This window comes from Megalopta genalis, chromosome 7 (genome assembly GCF_051020955.1).
Source record: "Megalopta genalis isolate 19385.01 chromosome 7, iyMegGena1_principal, whole genome shotgun sequence".
In the NCBI taxonomy this organism is placed as follows: domain Eukaryota; kingdom Metazoa; phylum Arthropoda; class Insecta; order Hymenoptera; family Halictidae; genus Megalopta; species Megalopta genalis.
The window spans coordinates 15,235,986-15,256,511 of record NC_135019.1 but is presented as its reverse complement, the minus strand read 5'-3'; the positions used below and the strand labels follow the sequence as shown (position 1 = coordinate 15,256,511).

The following is a 20,526-nucleotide window of genomic DNA, read 5'->3' as shown; positions in this document are numbered from 1 at the left end:
ATTAGTTCGTATTGTCTCGTATTTGATCAAGATAATAATAATATAACCGCGACGGGGGGGGGGGTCATATTTAATTTTCTAAGTCTCTAAGTCTAAGTTTTCTATAATTAATTTTCTAAGCCCTGGTATACTTTTCTAAGCAAAATTCGTTTGTACTGTCTCGTATTTGATCAAGATAATAATAATATAACCACGACGGGGGGGGGGGTCATATCCAATTTTCTAAGTCTAAGTTTTCTATAATTAATTTTCTAAGTCCTAGTATACTTTTCTAAGCAAAATTAGTTCGTACTGTCTCGTATTTGATCAAGATAATAATAATATAACAGCGACGGGGGGGGGGGGGTCATATTTAATTTTCTAAGTCTCTAAGTCTAAGTTTTCTATAATTAATTTTCTAAGCCCTGGTATACTTTTCTAAGCAAAATTCGTTTGTACTGTCTCGTATTTGATTAAGATAATTAACCGCGACGGTTCTGTTAACATTTTACGTAGAACTGAAATTTCTTAAATATTCTGTTACCACTCTGATGCGCATTTTCTTGCTACGAAACGTAATTGAAAACGATATCGCAGCGAAATGTGAAATGAAATCTTTTTATACGTCGGAGATGAATTTCTTGCCTCCGCACTTCTGGATTGGTTATTCGAACATTGGATTCGCATCGAACGCACACATGATCACGCAGGAGGGTTGCATGGCCGGACAAACGAGGAACTTTCATGATAGTGTTAGAAAGATAGTAAAGTAACGAGCACACAGAAGACACGGTTCATACCATCGGAGATGTTGCTTTCGAAAGATCAAACGGCTGGAGAGAAAGAAGTGTATCAACTCGACGAAGACGAAATTATTTTATACCAGCGAACTGAGTACGAGCGTCGTGAAAGCGTCGATGGACGTTCAATTATGTTAATGGAATGTCGACATCGCGAGAGTTATCGAAGGGAATTTGTATCGTAGCGATATAGCGGCCGATTTTCATCAGACAAATGAACGAACTAGACGATAACGAAACGTGGATCATACGGATTATGTTATTTGTAATTGTCGCCCGTTAATAGATTACATTGTTCCGTGTTTTATCGGTTTAAGTTGATCTCAAATTCCATGTGCTCATCAATTCAATTAACCAAATTGTACACGAAACGTTCGTAATCTCAACAAACTCGAAACGTAATTAACACGTTAAGCGACGAGAATCGAGGCGAAAAATTCCCAAAAAATATCAACGTCATTTAATCATTAAATAATGAAACCGAAACAAAATAGTTGAGATTTACCGTAGCAACGATAGCATTGGTTTAACTCTTTTGCACTCGAAACGTTCTAGCAATGTCCAATTTGTTCGAATGTACAGTAATTTCTCCTTAGAGGTGATACAAATTATTCGAGTCGTTTTTATAGTTATCGATTGTCAACGACTATAAAAACGAGACGCAAGGCGAACGAGTGCGCAATCTGTGCGCGAATTAGGGAGGAATTACTGTATCAGGACAGAAATGAGTCTAGGAAGCTAGTCAAACATTAGTGTCGCTCTTATTTGCGACACTTTAACCGAGAGTTAACGTATGCGACGAATATTTTTGGAACATCGTTCAAACGCGTTTCAATATTTATAATGTCAACAAAAACAGTACCATCGTACAGTTATGTCTCCCTAACTGACGCTGAGATCGTGCACAAAAATGAACAATTTGGGAAGAGGAGATACAATTATTCGAGCCTTGCGGCTCGTTTTTATAATTGTCGAAAATCGGTAACTATAAAAAACGAGCCACAAGGCTCGAATAATCGTATCTCCTCTTCCAAAATTGTCCATTTTTGTGCGCAATTTGAGCTTGAATTAGAGAGAAATTACTGTATTAGAACAGAAATGAGTCTAGGAAGCTAGTCAAACATTAGTGTCGCTTATTTGCGATATAAACGCGTTCAAACGCGTTTCAATATTTACAACGTCAACAAAAACAGTACCATTGTACAGTAATGTCTCCCTAATTGACGCTCAGATTGTGCACAAAAATGGACAATCTGGAAAGAGGACAATTTTTATTCGAGCCTTGCAGCTCGTTTTTATAGTTGTTGACAATCGATAACAATAAAAAAACGAGCCACAAGGCTCGAACAATCGTATTTCCTCTTCCAAAATTGTTCATTTTTGTGGACAATCTAAGCGTCAATTAGAGAGACATTGCTGTACAGTAATGTCTCCCTTAGTGACGCTCAGATTGGCCTAAATTGGATAATTTGGGAAGAGGAGATACGATTATTCGAGCCTCGCGGCTCGTTTTTATAATTGTGGACAATTTATAAATGTAAAAATAAACCGCGAGGCTCGAATAATCGTATCTCCTCTTCCCAAATTGTCCAATTACGATTATTCGAGTCTTGCTGCTCGTTCTTATAGTTGTTGAAAATCGGCAACCATAAAAAACGAGTCACAAGGCTCGAACATTCGTATTTCCTCTCCCAAAATTGTCCACTAAATTGGATAATTTGGGAAGAGGAGATACGATTATTCGAGCCTCGCGGCTCGTTTTTATAATTGTGGACAATTTAAAACTGTAAAAATAAACCGCGAGGCTCGAATAATCGTATCTGCTCTTCCCAAATTGTCCAATTACGATTATTCGAGTCTTGCTGCTCGTTTTTATAGTTGTTGAAAATCGGCAACCATAAAAAACGAGTCACAAGGCTCGAACATTCGTATTTCCTCTCCCAAAATTGTCCACTAAATTGGATAATTTGGGAAGAGGAGATACGATTATTCGAGCCTCGCGGCTCGTTTTTATAATTGTGGACAATTTATAACTGTAAAAATAAACCGCAAGGCTGGAATAATCGTATCTCCTCTTCCCAAATTGTCCAATTACGATTATTCAAATCTTGCTGCTCGTTTTTATAGTTGTTGAAAATCGGCAACCATAAAAAACGAGTCACAAGGCTCGAACAATCGTATTTCCTCTTCCAAAATTGTCCACTAAATTGGATAATTTGGGAAGAGGAGATACGATTATTCGAGCCTCGCGGCTCGTTTTTATAATTGTGGACAATTTATAACTGTAAAAATAAACCGCGAGGCTCGAATAATCGTATCTCCTCTTCCCAAATTGTCCAATTACGATTATTCGAGTCTTGCTGCTCGTTTTTATAGTTGTTGAAAATCGGCAACCACAAAAAAGCGAGTCACAAGGCTCGAACAATCGTATTTCCTCTCCCAAAATTGTCCACTAAATTGGATAATTTGGGAAGAGGAGATACGATTATTCGAGCCTCGCGGCTCGTTTTTATAATTGTGGATAATTTATAACTGTAAAAATAAACCGCAAGGCTGGAATAATCGTATCTCCTCTTCCCAAATTGTCCAATTACGATTATTCGAGTCTTGCTGCTCGTTCTTATAGTTGTTGAAAATCGGCAAGCACAAAAAAACGAGCCGCAAGGCTCGAACAATCGTATTTCCTCTTCCAAAATTGTCCATTTTTCTGGACAATCTGAGCGTCAATTAGAGAGACATTACTGTATTCGGAAAAGCGTGCACGGTCTATAAAATCGATGCGCACGGCTTCTAGCAGTTCAAAGAAAGATATCCGACAAAGTCGAAAGTTTCCCCACGAAAAATGTCTGCGAGACTCGCGCCCGGCGTATCAAGTCTACGAGAATCGGCAGCCGTTTATCGGTGCCCGGGAAAGAAAGTTTGACAGTGTAATTAACTGTAACATGCACCGGAAATGACCCAGTTCCGTCGTTTCTCTGTCAGGCATTCCGTTATCCAGCGATTAAACTATCGGGCAGCGCGTGACGCGCCAAGTTTTACAGGGAAATCGCGGAGAGTTGACCGGGAGGGATGGAACTAGACCGAATTAAAAAACCGCGGAACAGAAGGAACGGAACGTCGATCGACGGCGTGCGTCACGACGCGACGTCGCCGCGTGTCACGGCAACGGGGGGGATTGATTCCTGCGTGTGCAACGGCCTATCACAATTATACAGATCGTCGTCCGGTCGATCGGAGCCGGCTGATCGGCCGGAAGAGACGGAGAGAAAAGTGGTGACCTCCCGAATGGGGATCCGTAGGGGTCGCATGCAACGACACAACGAAAGCGACACACCGATAACAGAGACGATAAAACACGGTTGAGGAAGAAGGGACCGATTGTTCACCTCTCCTGGACTCAACGTCGATGGTGACACACTCGGCTGGCCGAGTGTCGAACTGCATGAAGATGGTGGTGAAGGCGGGGTCGATGACGAAGGGGACCAAGAAGAGGAAGGCAAAGAGGCTGAAGGTGCTGAGGAGGATGAAGAACGCGGTCGTGTAGAACAGCAGCTTCTGCAGGAACGTCTGCTTCTCCTTTTCGTCCGCCATCTCGGAGAACAAACGGCAGTGCTCGTTTCAGTGGTGCACCTGTTTCACGACGTGGCCGTCGTCGTCGTCGACGTGGTCGGCGTCGTCGGCGTCGTCGGCGTCCTCGGTGCGCTCCCTGGACGTCGTCGCGTCGGACGTCGATGAGACGAAACGATCTGCGGACGTGCCCGTTTCGAGGTTTTGCTTTTTTCTTTTATCTCTCTCTTCGTCGTGCAATTTCGCTTATCGTCGCGTTTCAGAGTATCGAGCTTTCTGCGGTCGACTCGCGACGAACCCGGGGCTAGACTTATACCGTGCGTTTCCACCGTTCCACGTTTCTTCTACGCGATACGACTATTGTTTCTTTGACATCGTTCCGCCAACATCGCCAAGATTCCTGCACGTGGAACGTTGGTATGTCCGCGAAACGATTTTAATGTAAGCGATACATGCACGTGAGCGAAACAATTTATGTGACGCGAAATCACGGCAAAACAATTTTCACGTTGAAGCACGAGCCGATTTATTAGTTTACGAGTAAAATTGTTGTCGTTTATTTACTGTTTCGCTTTATGAAGCGACTTGGTTGTCATACTGGTCGAGTATTAATTCGATGCAGGAATAATGGCTAATTGATAAGATCGATTAGAGAAGTTATCTGTAACACTGCGCGAAGCAAAAGAAAAATTATACCTCGATGGTTAAACACGTTTTGGATACCTCGCCGAATATTGTGTTTTGTCGCTAACGACGCAAAGATGCGCGGAAGGAATGTCGCGTTGAAGAGGCGTGTGGATCTGCCTTTGATCTCGCAATTCAATTACGGAAGTGAGCTTCTGTTTTCACATCATCAGATACTTCTCGCGATACGAACACAGTGATATTAACAACCCCTACAAAAATACTGGAACATACGTGTACATTGAAATTCAGTTTCGCGAGATGCTAATTATTTTCTGTTTAGTAAATTGCACAAGGTATTAATATAAGCCGGTTATTATCCATTCCTGACCAATTCGTTCGTATAGAGGTTGATAATACTGACTAGAAGGCGGCAGATTTTCGTGCAAAATAAAAATGCTCTGCATATATGAAAATGTTCTATTAATATTTATAAAATTTTCGAATCTTCCTAGCACTCTCAATTTCAGCTATACTCAAGCTTGCAATAAATGTTTATAGTCCGCGGTCTAACGAGGGGAATAAATAAAGTATTGCTTGAATAAAAGTATAATTCCTATTAAGGGTCGATACACATCTACGTGCTAGACTCGGGCCGTGATAGCAGCGTGCTCGATTGACAGTGTTCGCATTAGATGTGCGAGCATGGCGCAGGCAGAACCGAGATTCGGTGTTCAACTTGATCTTTTTCGGATTTTCCAATGCAACTGTGAGCCTTTCTCGATTAAAATAAGACCGAACGCGATATAATTTTTGTAAGATTATAATGATTTTTATGAAAAATATAGATACACTTTTCATATTAATATTAACTTAAAAATAGAAAATAGGAAGCCAATAAAACGTCATCCTACACAAAATCTTTATTTTTGTAGTTTAAACACCCAAAGTTATACCAAGCTTATGCCAATGTTATGCCAAAGTTATGTCAGGGTTATGCCAAAGTTATGTCAGGGTTTTAATCTTGATAATTTAACCCTAACATAACTTTGGCATAACTTTGGCATAACCTTGTTATAACTTTGGCATCACCCTGACATAAGTCTGACATAACTCTGACATAACACTGGCATAACTTTGGCATAACCCTGACATATCCCTGACATAACTTTGGCATAACCCCGACAAGACTCTGACAAAACTTTGGCATAACTTTGTCGCAATCCTGACATAAGTCGAGGCTGGCACGTGGATGTGAATCGACCCTTAAGGCACGTTTTTTAACACTTAGCCGACCGATCGGGTAGATCTACCATTTTGACCTGAGGAACGGTTCTTTCTCTATAGAGCTTCTTATTTCTCTAGAGTACAACATATAATAAAATGCACACCAGCACACCAACACCACACCCATTAGAAATCGAAATGCTACCTCTCACGACTCTCACAACTTTTTCGAATATATAAGACTCCTCTCAACTTGCAAATATTAGTGTAGAAGCCAAGCTCTTTGCTGTGACTCTCAACAAGTGGTGTGAAACGAAGTATAGAAAAAATATCCCTAAAAATGTCCAGGAACATGAGTGACAATTCAAGTGATAAGTTGTTTATGGACACACTATCAGACTGTTCTGAAGACATTGATCTACTGATAAGTGATTGCGAAGTTGACGACAATAATAGCACCATCGTTCCCATATATCAGACTAATCGACGAATCCTTTCGAGTGAATCGGAAGATGATTCCGCCGATGACTCGGAATCAAATGTTATTGTCAATGGCGTCGATGATTGGACAGAAGATGATATTAGAGTTGAACCGAAGCATATGGTCGAACTGCATACATCAACACAATGCCTGAACATCACGATATATTACTGCTTCTTTGTTTCATATTTGAGTTACGTTATTCATCCGTCATCTTTACTGTCCTTAATTTTCTGACTCTATTACCTATACTTTTTGAATAACTATTAAAAAATAATTATTATAAACTTTTAAATTCGAATTTTGTATAAGCAATATGTGAAATCGTTGAACGAAATTGTTACCGTAAGATATAATTGATCGCATAAATAATTTTCGGACGTTTTTGATTTCAAATAGCGAATTTCAGTCCGCGCTACCTCAGAAAAATGCGCGGTGGACAGCGCAGTTTGGCTTTCCCTAGCGCGGTGGAAACTGTACAGGTCTCCGTGACGCGTGCGGTCGGCTAAGTGTTAATAGAAGTACAACTTTTATTAAATGTATGACGTAATCAGCGTCGCAGCATCGACGGTGAAGCGTCAGTATGCATTTGCACTTCGAGCAAAATTGTTCCCGAGGACAAAAAGTTGAACCGAATACGTTAGCGGATAAAAGAAAAACTCTCGATCTCTGTAAAACTCTCTCGGTGTGAATCAAACTTTGCCAGCAGAGAGAGAGAGAGAGAGAGAGAGAGAGAGAGAGAAGGGGAGAGACAAAAGCTACGCCTCGCGGTTGGAGAATCGTAAAAGTTCCGACCGCGGTGGCATCGAAATAGAATGATTTGCCGGCGCGGCGATATTACAGGAAGACTCGAATGAGGAGTGGCTCGCGTATCGCGCGGTTCGTTCATTGTCATGATAATTTCATACGCCTAAATACTACGAGATTGGCACGTGCCGGTCGAATGAATGGAGGGACAGCTCCCTGAATCGTAATCCAGAGCTTAAATAGGCTCATCTTGGTCGGAAAGCAGTAAACGGTGAGACGTCGGCGTTGCTGAAATCAACAGCCGTCTCGCGATTTTATCGTAACTATAAATCCGCGCGAAGCGGAACACCTCTCGATGAAAAGAAAGCCGAATGTGTACGTGACAATGAAATTTCAAGTATTCGTTGTATTATATATTTGGAAGTGCTTCGAAATTCTGATTCGAAGATTTTTCACGCAGTACTTTTGTATCCGGTTCGTCCGATGGAAATTATTATAAAAAGACTACGTGTCCGTGTAACTTTTGTGTCTTGTAAACGAGCCGTTTATTTTGTAAGCGGCTTAACACTTTATCGACCGCTAGCCTATTTATCGGCTTTTCGATTGCCAATGCTTATCGATCGCTAGCCTATTAATCGGCTTTTCGATTGCCAATGCTTATCGACCGATAGCCTATTAATCGACTTTTAGCTATCGACGGTTTTCGCTTCTTTACTGTTTTGTTAGTAGCTGACCTCCTGTATGCTGACCTCCCCATATCCTTATGAATTATAATTATAATAATTATTATTATTTATTATTATTTTTAAAGGAATAAGCACAACACAATGAATAGCGAAAATTTAGCCGGTACTGGGAGCAAATGCGCGCGCGACTAAGCCAGTCCTTACTGAGTGGCAGCCTCAACCACGACCGGACGATAAAGTGTTAAGTCACTTTACCGTAATGAAACGTGGTGATTTTATAATGTTTGTACGAAATTATTTATACCGAGAAAAATATCAGTATCCTGAGGTAACAAATAGAAAGTTATCATCCATATTTTGAAACGTGTTAAAACGCAAACCCTTAAATATATCGACTTAAAAACAAAGTGACTCTCTTATGCCACTTTCAAAATAAACGGCTCAATTAACGCGGAGAATATTTGTTTATGTAGAAACATCAGCAGTTTAATTTTCTCGCGTTTAGCAAAATCTAAGAAGTTTCCTATTCATTGTGACGAACAGTTGGAAAAGATAACAGCGTTGCCGGTTGCGATAAATAAACGCGTTAGAGACATTTTTGTGTCTGGCAATTAGTATGATACTCAACAAGCTGTGATATATTGCGTGTGTACGCAGCTAGATAGCTGAACATCGCTGAACGAAAAGTCACACTTTCGAGATGCATCCGACGCATTAAAGGGGCATAACCGTTTGAACTCTCGGAGAACGAGTCCATAAACCGAACTTTTTTACAGTTCTCGAACTTTTTCATCTTTCTTACTGCAGTAACGCAATAGCATCGGTGCTCGCGCGAGAAATGTAAACTGAAACGGGTCTTTCTTCTGAAAAGTTACAAAAATGTTTGTAATGGAGACGAGCTCCGCTTGAAATCTGCTGTTGTTTCTTAGCTTTCTTTTGAAGAGATTGAAAAATTCAAAACTGCAATATTCAAAAAACAGTTATAGCTCTTAAGGAAGAGTTCCACTTATTTTCTCTATGGATAAAAATAGTTTGCTATTTATGGTAAAAGGAAAATAGCGAGTTTCTGTAATGCCTGTATTATTCTGTTAAAAATATAAAAAATAAGTAGAAGCATGTCCTATAAATTTTCAAATTGGTCATAGATTTTTAATCGATTATTGCATCTACCAAGAATAAATTATTATCAAGAAATTGTGTAACAAAACGAGATTATGAGAAACGATTGTCACAGAACGATATTAAACCGAAAAATTAATTAATAAATATCGTAAGGTATAATATAATAAACCCATTTGTGAAATGCAATTTTATGGAAAAATTTTATGAAAAACTGCAATATTCAAGAAACAGTCATACTTCTTATGGAAAAGTTCCACTTATTTTTTCTATAGATAAAAATAGTTTGCCATTTATGGTAAAAGGAAAATGGCGAGTTTCTGTAATGTCTGTATTATTCTATTAAAAATATAAAAAATAAGTAGAAGCATGTCCTATAAATTTTCAAATTGGTCATAGATTTTTAATCGATTATTGCATCTACCAAGAATAAATTATTATCAAGAAATTGTGTAACAAAACGAGATTATGAGAAACGATTGTCACAGAACGATATTAAACCGAAAAATTAATTAACAAATATCATAAGGTATAATATAATAAACCCATTTGTGAAATGCAATTTAAAATGGAAAAATATTCAATTATTCGGATAATTTATCCGCTTTAACTGCTATGGTCATTTTTCTCGCCCCTGCAATGCGGCCTATCGACATGCTATTAGTTTTCGCCGTTCTACGCCTATGGGAATGTTCAATGAAATCGGCGATTGTTACTTCGGCATAGCATCTTGTTACCCCCGAGTTTTTCATATTCGAGCACCGTCCACGACGAGTCTTCTTTCTACCCTTCTCTGTCTCGCGAGGTAATGCAAGCCCGAAATGACCGTGGAGCCGGTACTATTAAAACTAGAAAGGACATTTTTAAACGGTACAGTCCCTCAACGCAGTGTTTTGCTAACCTTTTATATGAAACAGCAATTTCATTTTCGAGTACATCCTCGTAAGCTTTCACTTTGGGCAAAAATTTCAAAGCGGAAGCTTAATTTTCTCTGTAAGAGATGAACCGGAATAAAAAATGCTGCTCTTTCTCCTGCTTCTGAATTGTTAACTCACAAAGACACGATTAATAAACTCCAGCACGAAATCCGCAGAAAGATTATCTCTATCCTCGACCCTAAAGTACTAAAACTCTCTCATGGCATCGTTTCTGTGAAATAATTATTATTCTCAAATAAACGAAATTGTTTTTTTTTCAACGTGTGTAAATTGACCACCCGATTAAAGCTCGTTGTCACGCTCTTCGGCACCTTAAATTATTTTCTTCAGGAAAAATTGAAGGGCCGGTTTATTTTTAGGCGCTCTTTAAACTAGCCGTGTTCTTATGAAAACCAGCCGGAGATGCCCGCTAGAAAAGATGCTTAAAGAAAACCGCCGCAATCTCGCAGATTTTAGCTCGTAAAATTGCGTAATCTCGCCCGTTCCGAGTAAGGTTCAATTAATTAAGGGAGGCGAAAGGCGAAGTTTCCATAAGCTCGGAAACTTGCACGAACTAATTTGTTGCGCGATATACTTGAACACTTGACTCCCGCGACTCTTTCGGCGGCTCTCTTCTAGGCATACAAACCGAACGGGATTCTTCTCGGTTGGAGATCTCGAAACGGAAAGCGAGAGATCGTGTCGGATGGCGGAAGGGATCGAAATGCGAGCCACGATTTCAGAAACTTGCGTTTTGTTCTGCTTGGGCCGGCTACGCCGCTTTAATACAAAGAAGCTAGATTTCATGACCACAGAGTGGCATTCTCCTTTATTGACTCGGCATGGTTTCATGCCGGCGAGGCGAGGCGAGGCGCGACGCGGCGAGTTATCTCCGAACAAACCGATGCTGCACAGCCGTGCTCAAAGGAGCGTTTTCTGCGGAATCATCCTCTTTGTCATTTCGCAGTTTTACTCCGCTTTACACGCTCAACATTTCCCCCCCGAACAAAGACACCCGTATTCGTCTCCTCTTGAATCTGAAGCTGATTACTCCCGAATTTAATATTTTCCCCGCGCCGCGGACGCGAGCAGAATTCAAAGAATTTCGGTTCTCTTTCACGCGTCGGGGAACGAAATGGGGAAAAAATCTTTGGGAACGTGGGAAAAAGCGATTCGACTGATAGTCTTTTCGCGAACATGATTTTACCGAATTTCTATAGCTGAACTAGTCAAGTAAATAATTGTTCGTTTACGAGTAGATATAACCGTCACTGGTCAGACATCCTAACCAATCAAATCGTATAATCTGACTGATAGACATTAAAGATTCACGAATCGATGACGACCGAAAGTTGAATGTAATGATAAATAAAATGAAAAGTTTTCTTACAATATGGTGGTCAAAATGATTAATGATTATGTGGACAACATTACTGTAATGTGCTTGTGTCCGATGTTATTTCAAGTTAAAACGTCAACCTTCCGAACGAACTGATTAATTCATTTCTGTATATTTATTTTAGCTTTCGAAATCAGTTTTCCGAACTTAAAAAAATCGTTTTTGAATTTTCGAAACTCGTCCAAGCAAATCAGTTTTCGCCTATTCATTGCAACAACCGGGACTGATCTTTTAAATCGAATTTTTGTAAATTGTTCGGTACAAATGATTTCTGCGAAGGCAGTCGTTAAAAATCGTCAATCGAGATCGAAGATTCCGACGTATTCGAAGAAACTCGACGCGTCGGAGCTCGTGCCGGCCCGAACGATGGAATTGTCTCGCGTGTAACCCTTTACGACAAAGTAGGCCCGCTTTGCGTTCGCAAAGGCACTCGACGTAAATCAACACGGGTCGAGCTAAGTGTCCGCGTTGATTGCGCGGCCACGTCCCCCGCGAAAGGAGCTATCCAATCTACATGGAGTATGAAGGACCGCTGCGTCGGAGATCACGAATGCCATCCGCCGAGTCTCGTTAATCAGCAATTAGTCTATAGGGTGTACACGCTGGTACTTTTCAATTTGCCCTCGATGCCCGCCAGAGCCCATCGCTACGGACTGGTGGATCCTTTGAAAAGACACCGACCGACGAAACGCGACCCGAAACCGCGGCGCGACGAGGCACCAGCCCTCGGGCCACGACTCAATCGCCTCATTTAAAAACTGGAATTTCCGGCGCAGGGCAACCTCCGTTTCTACGAACCCCAGAAGCTCGCTTCCTCGAGCAACTCCGAACATTTCCATCGACTATTCGGGACGCGCTTATTAATCCTGTTCGCGACCATCAAAAATTCCTTCGGACAAATTTCTGGCAAACGATAACTGATCCCGCTTGTTCCATCAATATTACCGTCTATATCTGTCTAGAAATCTGGCTAGAAATCCCATAAATCTGCGTGAAGCGGATCACTGTAATCGAAGTACCTCGTTTCCTCGATAAAAATACCAAACGCGAACCTAAGAATGAAATTGTATATTTTTGTTGTACTATTTAAAAGCGATATAGCGTGCAGAGCACAAAATAAAACGACCAACTGCAAAGTAACGCTTCGTCGATGCTTCAAAATTGTCATAAAAATATGAAGCCAGAAGCTCCCTTCCTCGAGCAACTTCGAACATTTCCATCGACTATTCGGGACGCGCTTATTAATCCTGTTCGCGACCATCAAAAATTCCTTCGGACAAATTTCTGGCAAACGATAACTGATCCCACTTGTTCCATCAATATTACCGTCTATATCTGTCTAGAAATCTGGCTAGAAATCCCATAAATCTGCGTGAAGCGGATCACTGTAATCGAAGTACCTCGTTTCCTCGATAAAAATACCAAACGCGAACCTAAGAATGAAATTGTGTATTTTTGTTGTACTATTTAAAAGTGATATAGCGTGCAAAGCACAAAATAAAACGACCAACTGCAAAGTAACGCTTCGTCGATGCTTGAAAATTATCATAGAAATATGAAGCCAGAAGCTCGCTTCCTCGAGCAACTCCGAACATTTCCATCGACTATACAATAACGAAACGCGTTTAGAAAGCCCGTTTGCGCGCAGTAAAAGGTCGGACGAATTTCTGGCAAAGGAACGATCACTGCTTCCTATTTATTCGACATGCGAGTATAACCGATTCGCACTCTTTTCTTCGAAATCTCATCGATATCGGCGGGGTGGATGCTGCCATCTGAAAGTGGGCCAAAGGTTTCCCCGAGAAGCCTGGCTGGCTGCTAGTCGAACTTTCATTTAGCAGACGCGTTTCTTCGAAATTTAAGCAATATCGGCGGGGTGGATGCTCCCATCCGAAAGTGGGCCAAACGTTCCCCGAGAAACAGTTAGGTGTTCCTAGTCGATCAAGAAAAGTAGATACCGAAGGAGAACCGCGTCTGCGGCTTTCGCACCGTTCGCGCGATAATCGTTTCCTCGAAGGAGCAAACGTGCCGCGAAATAGCATCGCAGGAAAAAGAAAGAAAAATAATGTGAAGAAAACTAGTCGATTCCCTCCTAGACGGGAGAGAGAGAGAGAGAGAGAGAGATAGATAGAGAGAGAGAGAAAGAGAGAGACAGAGTTCCGTCTCGGAGGATATCCTGTCAACGAAGAAGCATCGGATTCGGTGGATTCGTGTTCGGATTCGGATTCGGTGGGACTCGGTCGACCGTGGGAAAGCTCGATTACTTCCGCGCTAAACGAACGGTAGGTACCCCCTACGAAGAAGAAGAGAAATCGTCGGGGCTCTGCGCCCTCTTCCTGTGCCCCCGCATCCTGTCTTCCCACCTCCGTCTCTTCCCGCGTTCCTCGTCGGCTGCTCCTTTCCTCCTCCCTCTCCGGATCTCTCTTGGTCTCCTACTTCGCCGCACTATGCCACACTGTCCACCGTACACATTTGTCTCACGATCTCGTAAAACCACCGCGCCTCCTCGATCGAAACACCGCCGTTCTGGCGGAGCAGCGGAGGCGGTCGTGTCAGCGCCGTAGCCGCGATTTTTCTCTCAGTCAGTCCGACCGTGGTAGCCAGCTCATCCTCGGTCCCTCCTGGTCTTCTTGGTTCTGCTACTGCCTCCGCTCTCTTCCTCCCCCAGGTCGGGGTGTACTTTTTTTTGCTCGCGGATTCGTTACAGGTGGCCCGGTGTCGGCTGTCAAGGCTATCGGGAGCCCGTCCGCCCTACTATCGGTCAGCTTCCATTCAAGCCTCCATCGGCGAGCTACGCACGGCGGATCACGCAACCCCGGGTCAAATGTTCGTCCTGGCCGCGGCGCCGACGGATGCCGGGCTACTGCAGTCGGTGGAACCCTTGGGCGAGCTTATTTTCGAGCGACCACAGCGCCACAGTGGCATCTGGTGGCATCGACCGCCGTGAACGACGCTCACGCCGACATCCTCGACACCACCGACACCACCGACGCCGCCGACGCCACGTTCAGGGCGTCCCCTGTCGTGGCCCACCTTCATCCGTTTCACCCCCATCCGTTCGCTTCGTTTCGTTTCGTGTCGTTTCGTTTCGCTACCTTCCGATCTCGCGCTTTCCTTGCTCGTTGTCGCCCTTCTCTCCCTCCTCGCTGCTCGCCCATTCTCTTCCGATTTCTTGTTTCCGCTCTGCCACGGGACAGGTTCCTTATACACTTACCCGGAGGTTCAACCCTCTGCCTACTGACCCGATCATCGATCCGACAACCTCGACTAATCGAACGAACCACCACGCGGCCGTCCTCGCCGTCGTCGTCGTCGTCGTCGTCGTCGTCGTCGACGACGCGTATCTTGTTGCGTGCTCATGATTTTCAGCGTGAATCGATTACCAGAGTTGAGCTTTAACCCTTTGCACTCGAGTGGTGACTCTGAGACACCACTAAAATTTGTTACAACACGTTTTAAGATAATTTTTATATTAACAAAGTTCAGGCCTTAGCGCTCCGCGCGTTTCTCGAGTACTACCTACCAGCAACTCCGGCACATTTTTGGAGCAAAGCGGAAAAGAGCGGAAAAGATTACAGGTCCTTGTGAAAGCGTTTGATTTTATTCATTTTATGTTGCTAAGTATAAAAATGGGCCAAAAATGTTTTAATCGTAATGGTAGCTACTTAACATTGTGCGAGCTCAGTGCATCGACATCGTGAATTGTGACCGAAACTTCCAAGCAGCAAATGCATCCTCATCGAAACGGGTAAATTTACTATTAACGATATTCTTCGCAATTCTTAAATAAATATATCCCTCGTGTTCTTTGACGCGATTTATTGTAAAATTAGCATTGCGAATCGTCTGTTGAATTCTGTTTCGATACGAAATTATCGAAACAAAAATATCTTTTGCGCGAGTTTGCCGGGATATTTTTATTGTTAATCTTCACTGGAATCGGCTCGATTAATAATTAAATTAAATGAAAAATTAGTAAATATTCTTCGGACGTTCTAAAATAAAGTTGAACAGCGTTTTTCTGAAAAATATCACTACCAGCAACTCCGGCACATTTTTGGTGCAAAGCGCCTGAGATGAAGGAAGTTTTATTTTGAGCGGAAAAGATTACAGGTCCTCGTAAAAGCGTTTGATTTTATTCATTTTATGTTGCCAAGTATAAAAATGGGTAAAAAATGTTTTAATCGTAATGGTACACACGCTAAGCACGTTTTCACTACAAATAACAATTGCCAACGTCGACAAAAACATAGCATCTTCGGTGTAATCATGCTAAGAACTTTGGGCTCCGCAGCAGAGCCTTCGGATTTACGGAACAAATGACGGATGTCTCCACAGCGGAGCCAACGGAGCGCCAAGGGTTAACACGTTCCGTGCCGAGCTTTTTTTACTCGAATCTTCACACTTTGATATTTTACTAAAACTTGATGTATTACGTGCAATTATTAATTCTCGTACACATAACAACGTAACAAAAACTTATCAACGCCCATTCTTGCGGTGGAAATTGATTCTTCGGTTCTAAATTTCTTGTAAACAATTTGTTCAGTTCACTAAGTAAACATGCAAGCGTGTACCATCGATGGTACACGTGGCACGGAACGTGTTAAATTAAAAAAATTGTTCATAGTGTACTTATTGTGTGGGTCCCAAGTGTCAATTTCATATGCGTAAAATGCATTTTGTCATATAAAATAAAAATACTATAAGTTAGAAAATTGATTCTATATTGACAGTTAAGGTAGCTTCGAGTGCAAAGGGTTAACATTTAGAGGATGAACGTTGATCATTCTGCTCGAAGTTAACTGGCTTCTAGATTCTTTTTTCTTTCAGATCTGCACAGGTTGCACGTTTTCTTTTTTATTTACATCTTTTATTCGTAATGCCTGGGGGGAAATATGCTTAGCAATTTTGATCCTCGAAATGCTAACAGTTCGATCAACCCCCGCGGATGATCGTGGTCTGGGTATACGTTGTACGGCGAGGGTTAAGAAATCAACGTCCGCAGGGCTTAATGTTCACGCGATTGCGGAATCCTGGTACTGGAGGGGCACTCGCTACGGCCGACGTGATTTCCTCTTGACACGCACACTATTTGGGTAACCGTTAATGGGAGGACGTTGAAACCAGAAGACGAGTTTTCGCTTCTAACCTAGATATGGGCCACGGTACAGCTGGCCGCAATAATCCTGCGTTAGAGTTCGCAACGTCGATTTCAATTCTTGAAACAGTTATGGAGAACGTCCGCTTCGATTAATTTCCGACTAGTATCTGCTTCGGTTATGGTTCCTTCTATGCCGACTTCGTAACTGCTACCCTATTTTCATTTTTATTTCAGTTCCGATATTGTTCAAGAATCGATCCTTCTCGGCGGACGAAAACGGACGTAACAAGAGAATAAAATGTACACGAAAGACTCGAGTAGGCGAATTCGTATTTATTATCGAATGTTATTAATTGTCGATGTTTGAAATTGTTCGAAGCATAAAATATGGATCGTGCAAGAATTGTTTTATTGTGGTACTGTACAAATATCTCGCGACCATGGTCCTTCGACCGAAATCCAATCGAATGGAACGAATTCGATCGAAGAAAAAGAAAAGCTGCGGGTAACTCAAAAAATATGCTCGCAACGTGTTATACGGTAACAGGATTAAATTGGAAAATATTAATTCGAAGTTAACGATCGTTCTCTAGATTTTATTATATCTCTGCGATCCTATGGATGGCTGATAATTCATTGTCATCATGTGCGAGCTAGCGAAATAACATCGATTCACGATATTCTCTAGCAGAGACAATGACAGAGAACGAGTTTATTTTTAAATCACATTAACCCGATCGGTGTAAGCGGATTACAGTAATCCGTTTATTGATTTATTTGTGACACATGCTGCTGAAAATATTCCATCGATTGTTACACGCAGATTCTATTGAAAGGACATGCGCGCTTTTGCGAGAAATACAAATAAAATTTCATAATACGAGCATATCAACGGTGAACGAACGTATGGTGGAACAAAAAGTACTACAATAAAAAAAAAATAATAGTACGAATACGATCGCGGTGGATATGAACATTCTGATCACTAGATTGCGGATCTTCATGCGAAATAAACATTTTACAAAACGATTGTGTAAGAAACAGAAAATAAATAGAAGTGAACTGTTCGCTTTATTCATTTCAACACGTTGAATGCCACGCCGGTTTTACAGAAATTGTCCGTGGCGCCACGATGAATTTTCTTTTATGCGATACATATAATGTTGAAATATTATCTGCAATAGATAAGTTACAGTGTATAACCATGTTTGACATGTTAATTGCGACAGGGGCCACTGTTTGAATCGACGATGGTAATAATACAAAATATTAAATATTGACATTTGTTTTAAATTATATATATTTTTATCAATTTGGGCGCGCCGGTCACCGGTCGCCCCCATGGCGTCACCGCCAAGTTAAATGCCGGTCTCCGGTGACCCCCGTGGCATTCAACGTGTTAATAAGTTGAAAATAGTGTAACAATATCATTAAATTCATCTTACGTCTTCATAATATTATATTGCAGCTTCTCATTTTTTGTCATAAATGCATAAAATCCGCAGTCTACCGATCACAGTTAGCGGTTGTGAAATATTTTCAATGAATCGGTATTTTAGCGAAACGATTGCGAGCATAGTAATCGATATGACTGGTCAGGAGTTCGGGAATAGTGATCGACAAAGATCGATTAATTCGAAAGAAATGAAGAGCGACTTTTCGCTGGTCGTTGGCCACGAGGCGAAGAAGATCGAGTCGCGGACAAACCTTCGAACGCGAAGCTTCCGCACCTTTGTGTCCCCTTACTGGAATCTTTATTAAATACAAAGCTTGTTATTCGTTAATTGGTTCCCGTTACCCTGATACCTTTAGTCTGCTACGCAAGCGTCAAGAGTATCAGCGAAATAAAATTTCGCATGAATTTTCGCGGTACGCGAAGGTCGCAAAAATTGTCGGAAGTTTCCTGGAACCGATTGAAAAATGAACTTTTCGAGGATGATCGCGTCCTGAGAGCTAACCAAATGCTCGAGAACTTTGTTTTTACAGCAGGCCGAAAATAGTTGCCGAAACTCGTTTACGAAGTTCGCCGAATTTCGTGGAACTACGTCGAATGATTTAGTAGCAACTGTGACCCTAATCGCACGAATGATTCATCCTTCGATGTAGCAGTCTAGTTTCCTAACGAATTCTTGTTAGTCGTTCTCCAGGCGAAGATTCGGAAGGTCACGGTGTCATAGGTATGTATTACGATGTGACAGTACGGTCACTATTTATATTGAATATCATTCTATGCCGGGGAGGTTTACCACCCCGTGATTTGGATCCTGGCCAGAGGATTTTAATAGATCTGCGACATTTAAGGCCGAATTACAATGTATTTACACATGTCCGTGCGTTGAGCTCGCTTGGATTTATATGATATCGTTGCATGGAATTGATTGGTCGCGCGACAAAAAGGATTAACAATACATCCGTACGTTTCAATCTCGCAAGGAAAATCATTTACGAGCGCCAGAGAAACTAAGAACGTGACTTAATCGAAGCAAGAATTTTTATTAAACTCAACAACTAACGCATCTATCAGTAGGCTGAAACAATAAATTGAAAAATTTGACGAATAAAGATTGTAAATTATACCAAGCGTGCTAAGTTATTTTTTTGCCTGTTCGAGTATCAATACAGTGATCACTGGATTATGAATTCCGAAGTAAACAACAATTTTTTAAATCAATTGTTACAAAGTTAAATAATATATTGGGTCTGGGAATAAGTTCGTGGCGTTTTGTTAGTAAAATTCAACTGGATTTCTTATCTTGTGAAAATGAATTTATTTAAACCAAATATACTCCATTATTATCGACAATGTTTCGCCATTTTTCGGGTAGAATCATGATGCCATCGGTGAAGAACTTCTGCGGTTTCTCGTTAAAAAACTGAATCAAGTGGTTTTCACAGGCTTTTTTTGAAGCCAGTTTGATTCCATTGAGAGAGTTCTGCAGAGATCGGAACAAGTGATAGTCAGAGGGTGCTATATCCGGACTATGCGGTGGGTGCATCAAAATTTCCAAACCAAACTCTCGCAATTTTTTACGGGTCGTCAAAGAAATGTGTGGTCGGGCGTTGTCGCGATGGAAGACAACACTTTTCCTATTATGCAATTCGGGCCGTTTTTTTTTCAATTGCGTGGCGTAATCTCTCCAGTTGTTCACAGTAGAGTTGAGAATTAATCGTCTGACCAACTGGAAGTACCTCATGGTGGACGATTCCCTTCCAGTCCCACCATACACACAGCATCACCTTTTTTAGCGTCAATCCTAGCTTCGCGAACGCTTGTGACGGCTCACCATCTTTTGTCCACGATCTTTGGCGCTTCCGATTGTCGTACGTGATCCATTTTTCATCACCGGTTATGACACGTTTCAGAAATGGCTCGATTTCATTACGTTTCAGCAGAACATCACAGATGTTGATTCGATTCGTCGTGTTTTGCGCGTTCAACTCACGAGGAACCCAAACATCCAGCTTCTGTTTGTAAACATCCAGCTTTGTGTAAATGGTTCAAAACACTTTTGTGGTCAATGCCTAGTTCCATACCGATATCGACACTGCTAATATGCTTATCTTGCTGGACTTTTTCAACAAATTCAATAGCTTTTTTCAGTAACTGGACGACCAGAGCGTGACTCGTCTTTCACATCAAAATTACCAGAACGAAAGCGAGCGAACCATTTCCGCGCAGCTGATTTTGATAATGTACCTTCACCATACACAGCACAAATTTTTTCACAAGCCTGCGCAGCGTTCTTCCCTTCGTTGTAATAATATTGTAGAACATAGAAAAATTTCTCATTATTTCTCTCCATTTTCAAACGCCAACAACTTTCCAAGTATTGCACCACCACGATGTTTATACGCCCTAAATAACGTTCAATGTGT

At 41.6% G+C, this 20,526-nt stretch overlaps 1 protein-coding gene across 2 annotated transcripts in view; it reads right to left on the bottom strand.

The window, feature by feature from the left end:
• The window catches only part of LOC117221593 (temperature-induced paralytic E), a 65,213-nt gene extending 50,785 nt beyond the window's left edge, over positions 1 to 14,428 (bottom strand). The window contains exons 1-2 of one of the 2 annotated variants that reach the window (XM_033472671.2): positions 13,837 to 14,428; positions 4,166 to 4,525 (exon numbers count right to left, since the gene is read on the bottom strand). In XM_033472671.2, coding sequence (XP_033328562.1) covers positions 4,166 to 4,370 — 205 coding nt within the window. In that variant the 5' untranslated portion in view covers positions 4,371 to 4,525; positions 13,837 to 14,428. Of the gene's footprint in view, positions 1 to 4,165; positions 4,526 to 13,836 lie in introns of those variants that run through there. The other variant, XM_033472672.2, reaches the window with a different exon arrangement.
• Positions 14,429 to 20,526: the final 6,098 nt, after the last annotated feature.